This window comes from Asterias rubens, chromosome 4 (assembly GCF_902459465.1).
Source record: "Asterias rubens chromosome 4, eAstRub1.3, whole genome shotgun sequence".
NCBI classification, from domain to species: domain Eukaryota; kingdom Metazoa; phylum Echinodermata; class Asteroidea; order Forcipulatida; family Asteriidae; genus Asterias; species Asterias rubens.
This window is the reverse complement of record NC_047065.1, coordinates 1,188,075-1,210,346: the sequence shown is the minus strand read 5'-3', so window position 1 is coordinate 1,210,346 and position 22,272 is coordinate 1,188,075. Positions and strand designations below refer to the sequence as shown.

The following is a 22,272-nucleotide window of genomic DNA, read 5'->3' as shown; positions in this document are numbered from 1 at the left end:
ACAGAAACGTTTTACCAAAGGTCACCCACACGAAAGAAAAAAGATATTTTAGATTTATCTGAAGTGTATTTATAGAAAAGACTTCGTCATTATAATTTTTTAATTTGGATCTGGCGGTCTGGGAATTAATAGTATTCTTCTGAAATAATTTGAGCGATACACGAGAAAAGCAAATCTAGAAGCAGTGTATAACGGGCCTAATACAATGATTATAGGGGCCTAAATTAAATATTTGTGCTCAGGCTTAGTACAGATATATATGTAGGATCTTTTTTATTTAACTTAACTTGCTGGGTGCATTTTAACTTTGTTAAAACATTGCAAAAATAGGGATAAACCGTGGTGCAGTAATTAATTACTTGCAATCACACGGTTGTGGGTTCGAATCCTACCAAGCTTACTGATGATTTCACAGGGACGTCTAGATTAAATATTGTCGACTAGATTACTTAGTCACAATTTGTGCAACTCATAATAAACCAATACACGTACACCAGTTGTTGTTATGAGAGAGATTGGATGTTGCCAGCTTGGTGTTTATATCCCTTGTGGGAGTTTGCTGAGTTCTCTTGACGGGAAGATTGTCAAACTACATGTATACGGCGGCCGTTTTGATAAAAAAAAAAAAAAATCTTAAAAAGAGCAAAATGTCCACAACGAGAAGCATTAGTTCAAACAATGCTTTTTCATATTACAGGTTACCCAAACAGCACAGCAGCCGACCTTGACATGATCAATGACGTCATCACACGTGACATCGATGGCAACCACGGCCACCATCCCCCAAGCCACGCCCACTACCCCCCAGGGAGCGGTCACGTGTATGGGCAGGAGGGCAGCAACATTGGGGGCATGGAGCATGGAAGGGTCAATAAACTGGACAATGTCGGAAGTACGGATTTCCCCTCTTTTTTTTCATGGCTGTATTTTTGTTGGAACTAAATTGAGAGTAAAAGCAAATATATTGAAAATTCGGATTTCATATTATTATGATTTCAATGGCTAGGTAGATATACTCAATAAATTGAAGGGGAAACAGATGAAACCCCATTATTGGGCTGGGATGAAGTTCTAATATTGTTTTTCTTTGGTTAAAATTTGATATTAAAAAATACAAACACAAACAAACACAAAACACACCGTTCGACATGCATGGCTGTTACCATGATCACAGAACACTTTCCTTGATATAGAAATGTATTCTAAGATGAGCTGTACTGTAACTTGAGACAATATTTGCCTGCCTTGTGTTGGACTATTTCAAAAGTTTGATTGTATCTGCCAGGTACCACATAGCCATGGACATTTTGAAGGGACTTTATTTTCGTATCTTTTGGCTATATTTAGTTCCTGACCTTCCCGATTTACACTCGAGCTGTTACCAACTTCTCAACGTGTTATATCCTTCCTCTATTCTCTAAATAGTGACAGATACATTGGTCAATAATAATGATCCGAGGCACGTCAACTACCATGACCTGGTTGCCATGCCAACCGTGACGTCATCGGGCTACACAACGTGCGCCACTACGAGCAAGTCCAATCCGCCGCCGAGCTACGAGAGTTCCCTGTCCGACTCGTCACATTCCTTCCCAACCACCTGTGCGGTCACCATGGCAATGGAGTCCGTCTCCATGGATGACACCACCAATCACCAGCTCCAACCGGCTCAGCATCATGAATATTCATCACCAGCCAACGCCAAGCGCATGCTCAGTTCGCCTGAGCCGACCCTACCAGCTGGTATGTATTGAGAGGAAATTTCAGCAAACTTTTTCGTGATGACGATATTCCTTTTGAAATTCAATTTATTTTGTCCAGGACTCATGACCGCAAGATGCTCTATTTATACCCAGGGCCGATCTCCTTTTGTAGGTAGTGATCTTTTTATATACACCTTGTTGATAACCACACCGCTTCCATATTCAATTCTCGCGTCGTGACTTTTAGCATGAAAAAAGTACATTACTGAACCGGCACCCTCCATAAGGGTAGCAATGCCGTCATTCAAATCATGCTTACGTTGAGGATGACAATAAATAACACCAGATGAACTCGGGCCGAGGCCAAGATCGAGGGACGCCATTTCAACTTAATTTGTTCAACAAACTCGGGACAAATTTCATGACAATATAACTGATTACCTGGGCTAATATTAACTCCCCGATGTAGCTAAATGGGCTTCAAACTGCAGAAAGCTAATCCATGCACCTGTGACGTTGATAAAGTGACGAAACAACTTGGCATGCTTTAATCTCAGAAGGACATCCGGGGACTGTTTAGGAAACGGCTTTGGTAAACGCCCTCACAGGCCAGAGCCATGTCGTTTAACTAATAAGACCTTTTCAGATCTGTTGAGTACAATCGATGTCTGTTCTGGGTCAGTAACAATTTACCGCAGTGTTGAGATGTTTCAACAAGCTCTGACAGGTCATTGACCGAAATGTCAAGAAGTTAACACTGTCCATGAGTGTTTCAAAGCCTATGCCGCTCTTGGGCTAAAGATAGTCATGAGTTGTTAGTATAGTTTTGACCCTAGCAGGATTTGTCTTGATGGCTATAATGACAACACAACACAACACTAAACACATGAATAGGTTTGTGTTAGAGAGCGCGGCAGAAAGCACACAGAAAAATAAGGGTGAATAATGAATGAGGAGACAGAGGGTGGGGTCTGCAAAATAACAGTTTAAATGTAAACGTGACAAGGTAACAGTGTCCTTTCTGCTCATGAACCTTGCTCCAGGCTGAACCTGGGTCAGAACAAATATCACCTTTTGTTCCTCAATATGAAGTTCAAAGAAAAACAACAACAGCCCACTATGCTGTTTATGCTTGACCTAAACCAGAGCCTAAAGCCACAGGTTGTCGGAAATCTGTCAGAACGAACGTCATCTTTGTTCCTACTGTAAAAAACCCAGTCAACTATGACATTTATGCTTGGCCTAAACCGGAGTATAAACCTCGAAATCTGATAGCAGTTTGTTCTCTCACCTTTTTTTTTTAGAGCATGTCATGTCAATTCAAATCTCCTACCAGTCGACGGATGCCGGGTACCAGTGTGTGGAGAACCCAGCCGGCTGCGTGTTGTTCTTCAACCAACCATGGGAGGAGGGAATGCAGCGTGGGATGGAGGCAATCCATCTACCAGACGTTGGGGCAGTCCCAGCACAGCCAGGGATGACCGACAAACAGATCAGTCTCACAGCTGAGGTTCTGAGGTGTTTCGAGAGAGGGTAAGTTCTGATGATTGTGTTACGATTGAGGTATTGATGCAGTATTGTTGCACTTTTCAATCCCTGAGGCCAGTTATAGTAAGCACAAACACTTGCTAAGCCAAAATTACAGAGTTTACTGTGGTTTGACTGGTGCCCCGCTCAAATTTTGAATAGCAAATTGTATGCAGCATTTTCTGCTAAGCAACAACTGTATGAATTTGGGCCCTGGTATGACTCAAATTTTGAAGTGATGGAGTTTGATTCACACGGGAGTTCTTTGGGGTTCATGACCGTTCTGAGTTGGCTCTTCCTAAAGTTGTGGCTAGCTTAGCAATGTTTTATACGGCTAAGTAAAGCGAAGCCACACCCACAATCAAACAGTCAATTTGAACACGCCATGACTTGCTTATATTTAAGTGCCGTGGCCAAAAATAGAGCTGTTTATAAGCATAAATATTGCTTTACATTTCCTGCTTAAACAATACAAATAAATAGCAAGATACCAGTCACAAATGCTAAAGTGAAATCGTAGTTTTGCTGGTAACCTCATTCTGCTTAGCATTTGGTTTGGCTTAACTAGTTTGGTGCTTAAGCATCTCTATTGAATTGGGCCATGTGGCACTTCAATGAAATCAAAATTGGAAACTAGTATTAGGGAAAGCGTTTTATAGTGCATTTATGTTTGAAGACATTTCTTAATGAGATTCTTATTTCATTCGGATACAGGATGAGTATCGAATCTCGTAATGGCAACATCTACGTCACGAGACGGTGTCGTAGCGTTGTATTCTGGTGCACCCTCAACGCCAACGAAAAGCCAACCAAACTAGAGAGGGACGAAGAAATCAAAGTGTTCGATCTGGATCAGTTTCGTGATCAGCTCCGGCGATACTACCTCGGGCAAGACGCACCCCCAATGTTCCCCAAGGTTTATTTCACCGTAGCACAGAAATGGAGCTCACCCGACATGCCGCTTCACGCTTGTCTTATTTCTATCGTCGTCACGCCGTTGAGGGCGTCTGAGGAGCTTCGTACCATCAGTCCGGAGGTGCATTCCCTGCCTCTGAGCATCCACAGCGGCCTGCTGCAAATCTCTGGACCGGGACCGGCAGACTGTTCATCCCCTCTCGGAGGGGTCACCACGTGGAATGACATTTCAAGCTGCCGTATGGCACCAATGTCTGCAATGGTTTAGACTTCCATCAGACACATGCATAAAACAAACATTGAGCTAATTGGAGACTTTCGAACGATAGGTGGCAGCATACTAACCAGGTAATAATAGTGTTGGTGCTAAAAATAACCAGTGGTTAACAACTAAATTTCCATATTTTGCGTCAATCTGAGCATGCGCACATTACCGAGAACATAGGATTTTTAAGACCTGGTAAGTCTGCTGCCACCCAGCGTCCCAAAAGTCCCTCTAGCCGGCTCCAAAATAGACTGGTCCCCTTTGTTTATCACATGTACATCGGATTTAAGTGCGAATCTCCAGAATCATGAAGGCCATGTGAAATGATGTGAGGTCAATGGACGTGGGCCGAACGGCGGATCTGGCGTAAAAAGTCACGAGCCTCGAAGTGTGATGTTCAGGCTAGCTTCAAAGATGCACAGACGATTGACTTTAAACAAGCAGACTCTAAAAGTTTGCTAAGACTTTTGCCTAAAGATTCGTCGCTAAGTCTCGGTGGTGATTGAAGACTCGTTGGTTGGTTCCTCAAAGAGTCTGTGGAGTCTGACCTATGCATGACATCTTGTTCATTATTGTAAGTGTACAAATTATTCTATGTAAATACAACAAGTATTGTATCCAAGCTTCTTGCGGGCCCAATTTCATAGAGCTGCGTAAGCACAGAAAGCAGATAAACACAGAAAATTATGCTTACCAGAATAAGGTTACCAGCCAAACTACCATGTAACTTGTACAATTTGTGACTGATATCCTACTCATTTCTGCTCAGCAGACAATTTGTTAAGCAATATTCTGTTTCTTGAACAGCTCTAAATTGGGCACAGTTTCTGAGAAGTGTTGAGTTGTCAACCACCGGTTTTTCTGAGAACCACCACTATAAAACTTGTTCATTCCTGTTGTTGGCAGCTTCAGGAAAACCTGGGTCGATTCCACAAAGATATTCCTAACTCAGGACTAGTCCTAAGAGTTATTAGACACCTAAGGCTAGACCTAAGTTAGGACGAGTGACCAGTCTGATCTCTGTGTGAGATCCACCACTGGTTGGCAAATCTTAAGGAAGGTAGTTCGACCCATGCATCAGGCAACCCCCCCCCCAAAAAAAAAAAACCAAAAAAAAACAAAAACCAAAAAAACAAATAAAAATAAATAAATAAACTTGTCTTTATCAAATTTAGGAAATGCATCCATCCGTTTCTTTTTACCCTTTCGGTTCTGCAAATAATTTGGTATTTCCTAAAAAAGAATCGTAAACCTCTGCACCCTTCTTGATTTCTTTTTAATCATGGAAAGGTAAAACAAAATATCAATGCCCAGCAAAGTGCCTAAAATGAAGTTCTGTAAAAAAGGTATTTCTTGAATACAGGTTATGTAATTACATTTTCTTCTTTCTCTATTCACGATTTATTAATCTGGAGGTTTATTTCTTGGGTTGTATTATTTGACTCGTCAGTTTATGAACAAAATGCCTTGGTCGTGAAGTTATTAATAAAGGGAAGGTAAATCTCGAAATTACCGGCAATCAAAACTTACTTGGGGTTTAAAAGTACAACAGCTTTCGATAATAAATCATTTTAAGAATCATTATGGTTATGGAAAAAGATATCCGCCCCCCCCCCCCAATATTGAATCTGAGAAGTGTTACTGTCGGTTACATTTCTCAGATTGTGTGTTCCAAAATTATTTATTATTTTTCCTGCGTGGACATAGCCACTCCAGGGCTTCGGCGATATCTCTTAAACACTACCACCTTTTGAAATGAAAAGTTCACAGATTAGTTTTGTTGTATTATCTACAACTGTGGAAATGAAATAATAATTTGTACGATTACAACAACCAAAGGTATACGTTTCCTAGAATGTTCGAGTTCGAACTATGTTGTTTGCACCCATCAATGAAACGAAAAGATTATTTTGTGACTTAAAATATTGTAAATAATATAATTGTGTTGACACCAATTATCAATTTTTTACTTGTATTAATTAAAGTTGTAAATAATCGCCTTATTATAAAGCGATCGGGAGTTTCTATCATGCGTTTTTTATAATCATAACGCGAGAAGCTATGCCAATATTTTTGCCTTTTTTCATAATCTTCATCACAAATTGTGGTATTTTTCTAATTCTTTTCTTTTTGTGATTTTTATTTTATTTATGAAGCATTTTATAAAGAGGACAATGCCGGACATTAATAAAGTAAAACAAATGTATACAGGAAAATATGAGAGTGTTTAAAGTCCGATTCATGTATCTTGTGATATGCCTTACCCCCCCCCCCCCACCCCCACTCCTCCAAACAACACAACCGACCCACATCCCACCCCACCTTTCCACTTAAAGGCAGTGGATACTTTTTGGTAATTACTTTAACGTAAAATCTTACTTGGTAACGAGAACATTGTGAGAAACGGCTCCCTCTGAAGTAATATAGTTTACGAGAAAGAAGTAATTTTCCACGAATTTGATTTCAAGTTTTGAGGTCTCGAAATCAAGCAGCTACAAGCACACAATTTATTGTGACAAGAGCATTTTTTCTTTCATTATTATCTCGCAACTTCGACGACCGATTGAGCTCAAAGTTTCACAGGTTTGTTATTTTATGCAGATATACAAAAAGTGAGAAGACTGGTCTTTGACAATTACCAATAGTGTCCAGTGTCTTTAAGACATGCAACTTGTGTGTTTGTGCTCCTCATTTGCTTGAAGCATGCATTTAAGAAGAAAAAAACTCCTCTGCTAAAAATCATGAACTGCTCTATCCATCCGCCATGATGCATTCATCATATTCTTATATACTGTGCAGAAATATTCTCACGAGTTATACTTCAATAACATGAGTGAATATACATAAGAAACGAAACAACTTTTTGAAAAATAATCCTTGTTTTCTATATGATGTCATCGTTTCAATGGCCACAAAATAACTTTCATATCACGCATCACCGCCCAAGAACAGCCTCGATCCTTCCCGCCCAAATGCTCATTCTCCACCACCGCCAGCAGTCCAGCATTCTCCTGAAGACGAGCTGAGTACACCCACTCACCCTAAGAGATTTACACGTGGTTGTACCCGCAAGTTTACTATTATAGTTTCTTCTTCTTTCTCCACACCATGCAAAGCTTCAAACAATACTAACTCTTAGCAAACTGTTTAGAGGACGTTCTGTAGCGTCGTGTGTCTCTTCACTCAAATAAAAGGACAAACCTTAGTGCATGTTTGACTGTTTCGATATCCTTTGATTTTCTTTGTCCCTTCATCCCTAGCAAAATTAAATACTGTTTTTACACAAAATTAAATACTGTTTTTACACAAAATGTATGCACATGCCGAGTACGGGGGGGGGAGGGGTACGCCTTCGCCGCCATACATGATAAGTTAGGAGAGAGAAACCAGCAGAAAACACATTAATAAAGGCTACTTAATAAAGGAAACTATTGAAAACGAAACAACTTCAAAATAAGTTCTTTCCCATGACGTCAGGATTTCGCAACGGCTAACAAATAATCCCCGACACGCCTTTAGGCCTAGTTCTTAAAGGCACTGGAGAGTTCTTGGTATAGACCATTCTCACTTGTTATCCCAATGAAAATTGATAAAATAACAAATCTGTATGAATTGAACTCAATTGGTCATCGAAGTTGCAAGAAAACATACCCTTGTTGCACAAATTGTGTGTTTTGTTCACGATGCCTGCTGAGAGGTAGAGAAGAAAGGCTTGAGCCGGAAGTCTTTCTCACTTCAAATATTTTGTGAAATTACCTCTTTCTCAAAAACGTTACTTGAGGTAGTTGTTTCAGTCAACCATGATGTTGTACACTAACAACATCTCTCCATTGCTCGATTTTCTTTTGCCTTTTGGACCATGTTTTTCTTGTCAATCCGTTTCTTCTTTTATTATTCAGTATTTTTCTCTTTCACATCTGTTAGATTTTGTTTTTAAAACAAGGGACTAACCAGAGTTTTAGTCATGGTTCTAAAAATAACTGCTCATGCTATAACAGGAAAAGGGGAATCCCCACCCGCGTGTAGCATTCAAAACGTGTAGTACGTAGCTGTCTAACTCAACGAGTTCCAACTACACGTTGTAAAACCACAACGAGAGCGCAGTGATGGGTATTTCCGTACGTCTCGTTATCATTCTGGGATTGTACACGGATGAGAAATATAGATTTTCGTGTAGGTTTCTATGGCATATTTCTTCGTATGCGTATGGTGTAAAATGTGGTATAAAAGAAGCAAGTTGGAGTGCAGATGTTGTAAAATAAACGACGACGTGCGAGAAGACAGCACTTTCAACACTTCACTCAAGTTGAGCAAATGTAACTGAAAAAACAAAGTCAAAACGTAAACGTTACATGTCGTACATTACAAAGAATACTAAGAATTGCTAGTCTACGTACCAGTACAGCAGCTACGTGTGGTTCACCACCCTTTTTGGTAAGAAAAGTGTGTGATTTGTGTGGTTGTTTGTGTTGTTGTTTTTTGTGGGGTTTTTTTTGTGGGGGGGGGGGGGTGGAGCTTAATGTTTATAGGGAGACTGGACCCACCCAGGCCAGGCAGTAACTGGAGCTTTGCTTTGGAACTAAATACTAAATAGTAATATTTTTATTTTAATAAATTTTGACATTTTATTTTATTTTATAAAAATGTGTTAACATTTGTAGAGAGCTCCAGTTGCTTGGTCCGTTCCTTGCTCTTTGCTGGGTCAACCAGCTGGAGGTCATTGACATTTGTGGTTTGAAAAGGATCACATATATTTCAAAACAATTATTATAAGTTCATTAAACTTCAGGGAGGGTCATCGTTTGGTAAAAAAATTGTGTAATTTCTATATGAAAGGTCACTTATTAATATTATAAATTTGGTATTCTTGGTAATTATTAGCAAGCATCCTGTAAGTGTAAAATTATTTCAAATCAATAAAAACATGTCGATGTGAATTTGAACAATTCATGCACGCACCGTTTCTAGAATTCTGAGAATTGAGGCCTCAGATTTCCTCTTCGAGAGGGCAAGGTCATTTCAATTTTGCAAAGGGCACTTCAATTGTGAAATCATAAAGTCTATGGCAAACTTTGAAGGGGCACTAAGGCCAAAGACCAGGGGCAACAGAGGCCACTAGGGCCAAGACCAGGGGCAACAGAGGCCACTAGGGCCAAGACCAGGGGCAACAGAGGCCACTAGGGCCAAGACCAGGGGCAACAGAGGCCACTAGGGCCAAGACCAGGGGCAACAGAGGCCACTAGGGCCAAGACCAGGGGCAACAGAGGCCACTAGGGCCAAGACCAGGGGCAACAGAGGCCACTAGGGCCAAGACCAGGGGCAACAGCTTTGCCATGACTTCCATTGCCTCTGTGTCATTCCAGGCATGGGGTTTAATCTGCGGCCATTGATGCGGTACCTGCTGCCTGTCATTCCAGGCATGGGGTTTAATCTGCGGCCATTGATGCGGTACCTGCTGCCTGTCATTCCAGGCATGGGGTTTAATCTGCGGCCATTGATGCGGTACCTGCTGCCTGTCACCTTTCAACCATGGATGGATTCAATGCTCGTGTGAACAACTTGTTGTTGTTGTTACTGTTTTCTCAGAAAAGAGAAAGGTCGGAAGGTCACACGTACAAGAAGTTTTCTAAAAACATGCTATACTTAAGTTGTCATGGGCATGATGCACCTTTATAAGTAGTCCACTATACAGTTTCAAAAGTTTTTATGGGCATGAAGCAACTTAATAAGTAGTCCACTTAAAATACAGTTTCTTCATGCCCCTAAAACAACTTACATCCCTTTGAATTGTATCAAAAGTTTGTTTTAAAGAGATGTTTTCTTTACAGGCCGGCCAGTTAAAGCAAGAACTTATAAGAGGACACCATGGATCCAAATACAAGTTTTGCAGATCTACTGGTGAGGTTCTTAAATGTTTTCCTTTTTATACCTAAAATGTTGACCCCATTCCATCTCTAGGTACCAGCCTTTTGATTTTGAGATTGCTAGGTAACTATCATCGTTTTAATAAACCATGTCACAAAAATATCATGGATCTTAAAAAAGTCTGTTGATTGAATAGATCGATCCATTAAGCTCAGCCCCATTGCATATTGACTAATCACTACCCAATGCGCAACAAAAAGTGACAATATAAAGTCTGACATGATGCGCATATGCTTGGACGCACGCAGCAGAGTTGTGCAGAACGACATTGGAGAGGCTCACATGCTCTTGCTCACACGTGCGCCGTGGACAGAGCTTAATGGATCGGTCTATTGTTTATTGTTGACTTGAAATATTAGGCATGAGTCTCCATCAATGGTTTTTCAACTGGAGCTTTCTGAATGCTGAGCTTCTTGTCGTCTGTGTCTGGGGAGCAGGCCCTCTATGGGTGCTTTTGATTAGCTTCCCTGTGTCGACCCAGCGGTGCTCTCTTGGGTGAGCCCCTGACAAGAGCTAATCGAACGATCACTCACCCTCTCGTGGTGACATCATGCGCACAGTGCAAGGCTCCTGCATGAATTGACATTTGTATCCATAGGAAAATTGCTATGCCCCTACAAGAGCAATGTTCACGACCTGACCTTATTAATGCCATATAATAAATGGATTTTTAAATATTCCGTTTTGCAGATGGATCCCACATCACAGAGTTTGGCTCAAGGACCCCAGAGTGACGTTTCTCCGATGGTTGAAGACTTTCACACCATCCTTCAAGATTTCAACCTGCCACCTGAAGACGTCCAAAACCAGCAAGAAATTATAACTGATTTATTATCAGGTAATATGGCATGTCAATTATAACGATACTAGGTTCTTATAGTGGGTGCATTCGATTAGCTTCCCTGGGTCGCACCCCGCGGTGCACACTCTGGTGTGCCCCTGACAAGAGCTAATTGAACGATCACAATCGCCCTCTCGTGGTGACAGCATGCACCTCGGGTCACCCCCAAGTGACCCACTCCACAAGCAGGGCACTAGGGGCTGACCCGGGTGTGAGCCCCTAGAATGACGTCAAAGCTATTCAAACGTACCGGGGGCAGACCGGGTTGACCCAGGGAATCTAAATGAACGCACCCATAGTGCTTTATCACACCCTTAGGGCTCAGTATTTTGTCCTGCAATGATTGTGGAGCTACATTTTGAAGTAGAGACCTGTTCCTTAATAGCACCATGTAATTGTTTACAAGGTGCTCTGGTGCAATATGCTGTCGATCAGACCAGCAACACTTGGGCGGACTGCTTCTCTTTACGATAAGTGAACTGGATTATCTTACGTGTATTACATAACAAACAGGACCAACCGCTTAACGTCCCATCCAAAGGACAAAGCAATAGTTGTTAAGCATCTTGCTTATAAGGTCACAGGTGTCACGACGTCCGGGACTCAAACCCAGACTCTGCTGTTCAGAAACACAAGAGCTTCAGTTTGGTCACTGTTCTCTGCCTCGATACGCCGCAGAACACCAAACTCAAGCTCCGATGTTTGATCATCTGGGTGTTGGTTCGAGGTGTGAGTGCGGGTTTGCACCAGTCTTCCTAGTTTGATTGGCTGTATATTTCCAGTGCTGTGTCGGCATTTTTTAAAGTCAAATATTGTTTTTTTTTTAACTACACATCCCCCCTTTCCAGTTGGAACAAACTCGCTAAATTGAGGTCCGTCAAATGAGTGATTCTGTGACATTTTGGAATAAAATCTGTGTTTATACCTGCCAATAGAGGGCGCTGTTTGCAAGTTTGGATTAAGTTTAACTTCTCCATAAAGTAGTCGAAAACTTGTGTGTCCCTACAAAGGGGCAACCTCAATGGTCTGTTAAAAAAAAAACCTGAAATGTTTAAAAAAAATTCTTTTGTTGTTCTTGTGCTTCAGGAGATCTGAATTGCCAGTTCAGCCCAAATGAGATTGGGGAACTCACCCAATCGCTGGATGCCTTCATTAGGGTGATCTCAGGTAAGAAGCAAGAATGGTTAAATGTCAGTTTTTTTTTTTGTGTTTTTTTTTTGGGGGGGGAGTTGGGGTTTTGGGGTGTTTATTTTCATTGGTGTTTTTGGGGATGTTTTTGTGTGTTTGTTTAGGGTGGGGGTGGTGGTTGGGTTGGGGCTATGATATGTAGGGTCGGGGGGGATGTCAAGGGCTCTAAGCTCCTAACCCACCTTTTCATCATGTACCTCAGGGCTGCAGCTTATAAGACGGGTTAGTTTAATTGTCTAACAATGTACCTTCATTTCAATAAGTGCACGAGCATTCTTTGCCTTGCTCTTTGGTGCAGCTACATTGCAGGGTTAGACAGATGACAAAAGTGAATCTTGAATTTTTGACGTGACAATGAAAACATTTTTTTGTTTTGTTAATCTTATAGATCAGGGCGATCAGAGCAACTGTACAGACCTTGATAATATCGAGCCTTCTATTCGTCAGCTGATAAGACCAGCAGGTAGGATCTCAAAGCGACTCGGGCCGTGTCTGAATAAGCGGCTACAGCTATGGCTATGGCTAGACAACAATAAGAATAATGTTCGGTTTTTATGTAGTGCTTTATACACCATGCCTCAAAGCCCTGATTACTTGGCCATTTCATTCCTTAAACCATCTCAGCTCCCCGGAGAGTATACAGGCTGTGCCGCTAAATATGTAGCGCACTAAGCTAAACAAACCACAAGAACCATCTCTGTCCTAGCAGGTACCTATTTACCCCTGGGTGGAGAGAAGCAATTATAGTAAAGTGTCTTGCTCAGGGACACAAGTGTCACGACCGGGATTCGAACCCACACTCTGCTGAACAGAAACACCAGAGCTTGAGTTCGGCGCCATCATGCATGAAAGGATAAGACGTCCTTAGAAACACAACTAGCAACAGTCGTAGCCGTAGCTGTAGCTGCCATATGATTCGGATACAGCCTAAGTTTTAATATTAGATGGTTATTTTCATAAGACCCACAGAAAGGCGGCCAAACTTAAGTGAGCTTTTCCAGCAAACGCAAAGTAAGATCCCGCCCGCCAACCTGGAAAGGGATAGTTCTCTGAAGTGAATAAGCTTTGAGTTTGAGTCTGCCCTGAGAACACCTAGATGATAACGGGACACTTACATTGTATTGCCCCTGTTTATCTTCAAAGCAACCAGAAATCTGCGATCTTCAAATAAATCCCTTCTGACTCCCCCCAGTTATCAAAACCAAGTTGTTTGGTTTCCTCTCTCTTCAATATACAGCAGTTCAGTTATGGAACAGTCTTCTAGAGGTTGTCAAACAGGCTGAGACTTCAGAACAATTGAAAACCTGGTTAAAAACATATCTGTTTTCCTTGTACAGTTGAGTTGTTGATTTCCTATTACAGCGCATAGGGACCTCATGGCGCAATACAAGAATGGTTTATTATTGTTATTATTATCTTTATTATTATATACTTAGTCTTTTTGTCTTTTTAAATTACAGTTCAGCTACCATGTGGCCCATCATCGTTGGAATTACCAAGTGCCAAACCAAAGGCGATCATCAACCCACTGACCAATGAGATGGCTGGGTCACCGCCTACTACAATAACAACGATCAATCAAAACCCACATTTTATCCAGAATCACGCTTCGACTGTCCCAGCACAGCTCATCGAACCAGTGATTGACCAATCACGGGTAGAAGTCCCAACTGCCGAACCAGTGATTGACCAATCGCAGGTAGAGGTCTCAACTGGCGAACCAGTGATTTACCAATCCCAGGTAGCTGTTCCAACAGCCAATCAAATCAGTCCTACCTTAGTAGCATCCTCAGCTCGCCCAGCAATTCAGACGGGTTCGAAGTCCAAGAAGACAAATACAAAGAAGAAACGGCCACGAGCAGAGAGGCAGACACCTACATCCTCACCCTCATCATCATTGGTACTGGAGAAGAAGAAACTGAAGATTGCCGTTAATCCACAAGCCAACGAGGAGTATGGACTCCCACAAGGTAAAGGGAATTTATGTCATCCCCTATGGAGTCTGTCTCCCATTTAAGGCAGAGGAAACTATTGGTAATTACTCAAAATAATTATTAGCATAAAACCTTACTTGGTATAAACGAGTAATGGGGAGAGGTTGATAGTATAAAACCTTGTGAGAAACGGCTCCCTCTGAAGAAACATTGTTTTCAAGAAAGAAGTAATTTTCCATGAATTTGATTTCAAGACCTCAGAATTAGATTTTGGGGTCCCAAAATCAAGCATCTGAAAGCACACAACTTTGTGTGACAAGGGTGTTTTTTCTTCCACTATTATCTCGCAACCTTGACGTCCAATTGAGTTAAAATTTTCAAAGGTTTGTTATTTTATGCATATGTTGAGATACACCAAGTGAGAACACTGGTCTTTGATAATTACCAATAGTGTCAAGTGTCTTTAAAGGGTTTTGATACCTTTTGTAAATCTATTTTTTTACCATGACATAAATCTCTACTCACTGTGAATGAAGATGGTAATTTACCTGTATATATTTCATCTTCATTAGTTGTCAAGTTTTTGAGAAAAACAAGTGACAATTGCAGAGCAATGTTTCTGGAGACCCTTGCTCAAGTTTTTTGGGGGGTCATTTTTGGTACTTTGTTTTACTCATTGTTCTCAAAAACTACATCACCCCAGCAAGTAATATTTTAAGGGAAACTTTCCACCATCAATATCTTTGAACCGTGTAAGTTCAATGTAAACCTGTGGAAATTGGGTTTTTTTTGTCATCGAAACGTACCCAGGCCCCTTAAAATGGCATCAGTCTGGCGAACAAGATGCTAATTTTTGTCTTTAATTCTCTTTTATCTTTCATTTATGAACCTCTTCATTATTGAATTTCAGGCAATGAGCTTCGCATTCGACTGTTCTATCAGAAGTACATCGTGGAAGACAAGAATATCAAAAGTCGAGATGGTTTCTTGGTCTACCACAAGAATGCGTGGACATTCCCTTCTGGTGCTGTTCATGATCTTACAAACATTGAGTTTCCGCAGCTGGAGGCGCAGTCATCCAAGTTAAGAATGACACGGAGTCAGAAGAGCTCGACTAAACAGCTTTTAGATGCTATGACTAAAGGGTAGGTAGCCATTTAAAATGGACACCAATCAGTGACTGGCGTCATGTGACTCATTAGGCGTTTTGGCGGTCCTAGCTTATACCCGTTTCGGTTGAATCACTGCCCAATGACAGAAACAGTTATTGGTTATGACCGCCAAAACATACCCCTCGTCAAGTATTATGTTGAATTCAAGTCCTTTTGGTTTGAATATCTTATTGCCTAATTGATGAGCTTGCATGAACAATTTTAAATATTGATGATGTCAATCATGTTGTGTGTGAAGAACACAAAAGGTTTGATTAATTGTGGGAGGGGGGAGGGGGGGTTGGAACTTGATGCAAATTTCACGATGAATTTATGAATATGAGATGAGATTTGTGGCTGTTTTGTACAAAAAAAACCTGTTGCTTTGGAAAGTTGACAGGAGATGGCTGGAAGTTAAGCAGTTTGGGTTAATTTTAAGAAGCGACATGTGTCTTGGAAGAGCTCTGCAGTCTACAACCTAAATAACTTTGTCAATTTTTCAGGCATGGAATTTCATCAATGAGAGGGCAAGACTGTTTTTAATGTTGCAAAGGGTTCTTCCATTGAATAATCTTGAAGTCTATGGGGATCCTTTACAGTGCACCAAGGCCAAATCCAGGACAACAATAAGATGGCGTAAGAAGACTCTAATGTTTTCTATTTCCAACACTTTTCTCACAGGGTTCATGTTTACCATGATGAATTCCACAACATCCACATCGAGCGTTATTGCAGGAGTCGTGTTTTATGTTACACTACGGACATTGGCGAAGACGCTATCACTGAGGGCGCCCTTCAACGTTGTGATCACCTACACCAGATCAACCTACAGCAAGGAAAGAAAGTCAAGGTCTTTGACAACAGAGTTTATATGCAAAAGGTGAGGGACAGGATGCTTTATCAAATCCCATGTATGTCTCCCCCACCTTTCATTATCCTGAGTTTTGGTCAACCGTGGCAGGAAGGGTTCCCGTTGAGTAATAATCTAGTCTATGTGAAGATCACTCCAATGCGCCCAAGAAAGCAATACTCTGTCGAAGAAACGCCGTCTATGGATTGTGAGAAAACCTGCATACTGGAATCTTTTTCTAGTCTGAGTTTGAATCACACTGAAGACAAGTGAAATTCACCTCAAACGTTTTAGAGTTGAAATTTCAACCATGGTAAATTCAAAAAATTACATGGCAGCCAAAAGCTGAAAATTGTACAATTTGAAAAATTAAATCAGCGGCTTATGTTTGAGAGCACCCTTAAGGCCGAGTTATAGTCGGTCGCGCGATGGTCGGGCGTCGGAAATCTGGACGCGCGATCATAAAAAGACACGGTTTTTAGGCCTCAGTCTTAGGATTGCGCGCAAGATTTCCGTCGCGCGACCATCGCGCGACCGACTATAAACCGGCCTTTACGCAGTCATAAATACTGCGCATTTAAAGACACTGGACACTATTGGTAAATACTCAAAATAAATATTAGCATACAACCTCACTTTCTAACGAGTAATGGGAGGCTGTTGATATTGCAAAACATTGTGAGAAACGGCTCCCCCTCTGAAGTGACTTAGTTTTGAAGAAAGAAGTCTCTTTCAACGTATTTGTTTTTGAGACCTCAGAATTAGATTTTGAGGTCTCGAAATCAAGCATCTGAAAGCACACAATCTCGTGTGACAAGGGTGTTATCGCAACTCTCAAATTTTCACAGACTTGTTATTTTATGCATATGTTGAGATACACTGAGTGAGAAGACTGGTCTTTGACAATTACCAATAGTGTCCATTGTCTTAAGCTAAATGTCACCAACCGTTGACAGTTGCTTGTCTTCAGTATCTCAAATTTCCTGGGAAATAGTTATTCAATAAATGACTTTGTACCGTAAATTTTGCACCAAATAATAGCGGTGCATTTTAGTTGTACATAATACGATTTCAGTTTTATTTTTTAAAGCCTTGCTTTAAGAACTACCAATTATCCAGTAATATTTTTGATAAGAGTAACTATAATTATAAATATGAATAGTAAACTTACTCATTGGTTGTACCTGCAAGTTTACTATTCATATTGGTATTTATAGTTACTCTTATTCTCCACACCATGCAAAGCTTCAAACACCATTTAATATCTTTGATCATTTGATGTAAATATGTAGATAAGTAGGTAACAGTTTAAAAGGGAATGTATACGTTTGGTAATCACTTTTAAAACTATTGCCAATCAAAACTTGCATGGTTAGAAGTATAACAGCTTTTGATATTACAAAGCATGTTGAGAATCTTTTCAGAAAAGTGGTTATGAAAAAGGATATCGGCTTTTATCCCCCAAAATTTGAACCTTAAAAAGGTTACTGTCAGATACAACTCTCAGATTATGTATTCCAATTCTGGAAAATTCTTCTCGCGTGGACATAACTGCTCTAGATTTCCACTGATATTTCAAAAACGCTACAACCTTTTGGAACGAAATTTTCACAGGTTAGTTTGATTGTATATATTTATACATTACTATAGGATTAAAATGGTTCCATAAACCAAATGTATACGTTTCCTTTAAGCCATGCTTAATCAAGATATATGTGTCAACTTTGAAAGTAATAAAACACAAGGGAATTTTACCAGCTGCATCCATGGAAAGGGGGTTTCATAAAAATATAAAAACAAATCTAGGGAAGATGTACGACAATAGTTTGCAGTTCCTTTTTATAATTATAATTTGAAATTCTTCTGTTTGAAACTATTATTATTATACTTTCAAACATTTTTATGTGAATATCTACGATATGATTTAAAGAGAGTTTGGCAATATTTGTTTATAGTTAAATGTTTACACTATTAGATTTATTTTCTGTTTTGTCCTTAAAAGTTTGGTAATATCATTAAAGTAGATTGAATTTTCAACATGGGAGAGTATTTGAATCTTAACAGGGTTAACGTATAAAGTTATTTGCCTGGTATAAATTATTTGTCTTTCTAGTGTAAAAAAAAAGAAGATATTTCTAGTTAATTTGATGCTTATGAATGATGTCAGCTAAGAAACATGTTTAAAAGGGCCTAAACATTATGAAATAAAAGGATTACCCTAAGAGAGAAATTGGTAATTTGGTTGTTTTATTTCGAAAAATAATGTGGTTCTTGTGGGTCAGAATGTATTGAAATATCGTTCTTACGACCTGTTTACTAGTCTTGGTGCAAGACGTTTCTCGTTTCCCTTTCACGCACACCGCGGCCAATTCACCGAATTGGTGCTCGCGCTGTCGGTGAATTGGCCGCGGTGTGCGTGAAAGGGAAACGAGAAACGTCTTGCACCAAGACTACCTGTTTACATTTGAGCGTCTATGACTGCCCAGAAAAAATAAAAGATAAGATAAGATAAGATAAGAACTTTATTATCCCACACTGGGGAAATTAAAACTGGCCATGATTCAAACAGTACAGACAAAAACGCTTAAAATTATTTAACAACAAACAGATAGATACAAATATTAATTAATTAAGAATATCAGGTAGAAAAATATGTATCTAGCATGGATTAACAATTATGCACAGCAATATTTATATACAAGGTAAAATGTACACAAGAGAAGTCCTTAAAACCGACAACGCATAAAACACAGCAGACTTAAGGGCCATTGTAAAAACGGATTGCAGAAGGGACAAAGGAGTTGTAGCGTTGTGTCCTAATTCTACGTTGTAAAAGGCGATCCTCCCGCCGGCGACTTGATAAAAACTTAGGGTACATGGGATGGGATGGGTCAGACAGGATCATGTTAACTTTAGTGCAAACTTGGTCATGGTAGAGTGCCTCTGGGCTTTGTAGTTCGACTCTGGTTATTTTTCTAGCTTGCTTAACTACTCTTAAAAAAGATTGTTTGTCCCGAGATAGCATGTTTCCATAAACACAAATAAGGCTAAAAGATAAAACACTTTGTAAAATAGTGTGGTAAAACAGTTATAAAATGGTGTTATCTACGCCAAAGGAGTTAAGCTTTCTGAGAAAATACAACAAGAGCAAATGATGACGATTCGAAGCTGTCAGACAGACTTTGTTTCATTAAAACTCACCTTCTCAAACGATTGTTGGCCGACCATCGCTTCAAATTGATATAATAAAAAAAATACATTTTTCTCTCAAATGAAATAACACACGGCAAAACGATTTCACTGAATACCCTTTATCACTGAGGGAAGGGGGGGTTGGGGTCGCACGGCCCCCGTTCCCTCTGCACTTATTTTATGGCATGAGAGTCTGTCTGGCGAGTCGGTCTATACAACCTCTACTGACTCTATATAGCGCCCTCTTTTGACTCTGTCAACATCATTCAGCCCTAGACTGGTCCCCTGTTTGTATCCGCAAGGATAAAGCCAGGTGTTTGCTTTTTAGAGAATTAGTGTTTTCATTTGGACAAATTGGACACCGGACTCCAAGGTTTTCCAACATTTTAGAAGATGCATTTCATACAAAATCCAGTCAAAGTCTTTACAAACTGCATTCTAATTCTTTAGTTTAAATCAAGACACATAATTATCTCACAAATGGAGGGTACACTATTGCTTTTGGAAAAGCACACAATTCATTCAAGTTTGTCAAGAAACACACTGAAGGATGGTAGGCCTACACTAACAGATGTGGCGGAGTGTAATAATCATAGTTGATCATATCATAACTTTACTTGACAATAACCGTATCAATGCGCTTTACATTATAAAGTGCCCAAGGGGCGATTTCACAAAGAGTTAGGACTAGTCGTAACTTAAGACTAGTCCTAGGAGATATAACAAACGTATGGCTAGTCCTAAGTTAGCCTACTGGAGATAAGACTAGTCTTAACTCTACGTGAAATCCACCCCTGGTCATTGGGCAAAACATTTTGTCAATGTTTCTCAGCTCCTCGGGGAGAATACAACCACCTCAAGCTGCCGTAGCGCTCCAAAGGCTTTTTTCAAACAAACATCATCCGCTTCCCTGGCAGGTACCCATTAACCCTTGGTGAAGAGAAGCAATTCTTATAGGAAAGACCTTGCTCAAGGACACAAGTGTCATGACCGGGATTCGAACCCACAATCTGATGCCTCCACAACTTGGAACTGAATGCTCTAAACCACTTGGCTACGACACCCTACATGCCCGAAGTATTGTAGGCCTACAGCACTAGTTTTCGTAGAGAACATTGGTTCAGAAAGATTATAAGATCAGAATTTCAAAACAGTAATCAAAATAGCTTGTTCTGCTCTCGTTTTAGAAAAAGCTCAACTTAAACAGCAATACCAACGAACAGTATGATACAGAAAGAAAATAACTCTCAAAATTGTTTACGTTTTGAATTCAAAATAATTGTTTTATCTGCACTCCCTTACATGGCCTCCATCCCCACCGTTGTCATACATATTTTCGTTAACCTCTTGGCCTTTCCATCCACCACCCTCCCGTCTGTCATGTTCTCCCGAATCCTTGAGATCCTGTCTCCCTCCCCCACGTCCACACGGACAGAAGATACACGCCTTTCGCTCACCCCGGGTTGAAACATTCTCTATCCTGCCCCTCTTACCGTCAGACCTCGTAAGTGGTCCGGGTTCTTTCGAACTGTCGTCTGCCAATGACTTACTACTTTGCTGACTCTTCTTCTCATCCTCAACGTTACCATGACAACTCCCGCCAAAACACTTGATTGGATGACAGCAGAATGTGGTCTTTCTGCAGCTGCAGCGGTGGCAACAACAGCGGGCTAGGTTTCGACAGCAAGCTAGTCGCCATATCACATAGCCTGGACGCCAGAACAGCCAGTACAGACCAAAGGCAACGAGAATGGCTGCCAAGCTACCCAGTAGAATTTCTGACGGAAAGTCAACGGTGCCCTTTATTGTCGCGACTGCAGAAGGAAACAGAAAATTGTGAACATCTTTGTTTGTCAATTTCAAAAAGTTATTTTGTTAAGGGGGGGGGGGTTCTGCACGACTAAATTGAGTCAAAGCTTAAAGAAAATTGAATGATATGCTCACAAAAGTTTTCGTCAACCTAAATTCACGGTAAATCAATTTTGGAAAGCTGTTTATATAATGCGCAAGTGCCAATTAAGACGCGAAGTAGTTCTGACTGAAATGCTTGGACATCCAAAAAGGGGCTAATTAGTCGATAAGAAACGTGCCATTGAGGTAAAATGTTTTAGGCATAATTATAGGGCTATAGCCTACTTCTTGTTTCAAGCAAACATTCTAGCTGCCGACTAAAAGAATGCTTTAAAGACACTGGCCACTATTGGTAATTGTCAAAGACTATAGTCTTCTCATTTGGTGTAACACAATTTTGTTTTAGGTCCTCGGTTTGGACGTGTACATGTATACCGGCAAGAGGTGTTTAAACGCCGGCATGGACATTACAAGCAGGCTACAGAGGCTATGGCCTTGGTGCCCCTTCAAAAGTTACCCATTGAATTTAAGATTTTCAATAGAAGTGCCCTTTGCAAAATGAAAATGGTCTTGCCATTTCAAAGTTGAAATTCCACGCATGCTATTGTCTAGTCTTTTGACTGACTTGATGTTATATCAACTTCAAACAATTTTATTTTGGACTCACGGGTACAGTTGGCCGGTGCTGAGACGAGTTGGTCGGTATTGTCGCCGCAATTATCGGCATTGTCACACCTCAAAGTCATCGGGACGCATCGCCCATTACGACATCTTAACTCAGTCACTTCGTCGGTGCAAGGTCCTATAATAAGAACGAAAACCAGAAGACGTAGGCTGAGTTCGGGCGGTGTGTTCTCTTGATTACAAACTAAGTTTCTTCAGGGAGCCGTTTCACACAATGTTTATTTTACTATCAACAGCTCTCCATTG

General features: G+C 40.5%; 3 protein-coding genes across 3 annotated transcripts in view; 2 read left to right on the top strand and 1 right to left on the bottom strand.

Moving 5' to 3' along the window:
• LOC117288984 overlaps nucleotides 1-5,035 on the top strand; it is a 35,156-nt gene extending 30,121 nt beyond the window's left edge. Inside the window, exons 10-13 of the mRNA XM_033769863.1 lie at nucleotides 698-892; nucleotides 1,426-1,743; nucleotides 3,008-3,236; nucleotides 3,945-5,035. Coding sequence (XP_033625754.1) covers nucleotides 698-892; nucleotides 1,426-1,743; nucleotides 3,008-3,236; nucleotides 3,945-4,413 — 1,211 coding nt within the window. The 3' untranslated portion in view covers nucleotides 4,414-5,035. The remainder of the gene's footprint in view (nucleotides 1-697; nucleotides 893-1,425; nucleotides 1,744-3,007; nucleotides 3,237-3,944) is intronic.
• A 3,491-nt stretch (nucleotides 5,036-8,526) lies between these two features.
• On the top strand, nucleotides 8,527-16,775 carry LOC117288747. The gene is made up of 8 exons (XM_033769574.1): nucleotides 8,527-8,844; nucleotides 10,239-10,308; nucleotides 11,026-11,173; nucleotides 12,263-12,343; nucleotides 12,753-12,827; nucleotides 13,825-14,334; nucleotides 15,209-15,443; nucleotides 16,131-16,775. Exons 2-8 carry the CDS (start codon nucleotides 10,276-10,278, stop codon nucleotides 16,570-16,572), a joined length of 1,524 nt encoding a protein of 507 aa, XP_033625465.1. The 5' UTR covers nucleotides 8,527-8,844; nucleotides 10,239-10,275; the 3' UTR covers nucleotides 16,573-16,775.
• Nucleotides 16,776-20,775: 4,000 nt separating this feature from the next.
• LOC117288822 overlaps nucleotides 20,776-22,272 on the bottom strand; it is a 35,587-nt gene continuing 34,090 nt past the window's right edge. Inside the window, exons 4-5 of the mRNA XM_033769674.1 lie at nucleotides 22,010-22,144; nucleotides 20,776-21,305 (exon numbers count right to left, since the gene is read on the bottom strand). Coding sequence (XP_033625565.1) covers nucleotides 20,776-21,305; nucleotides 22,010-22,144 — 665 coding nt within the window. The remainder of the gene's footprint in view (nucleotides 21,306-22,009; nucleotides 22,145-22,272) is intronic.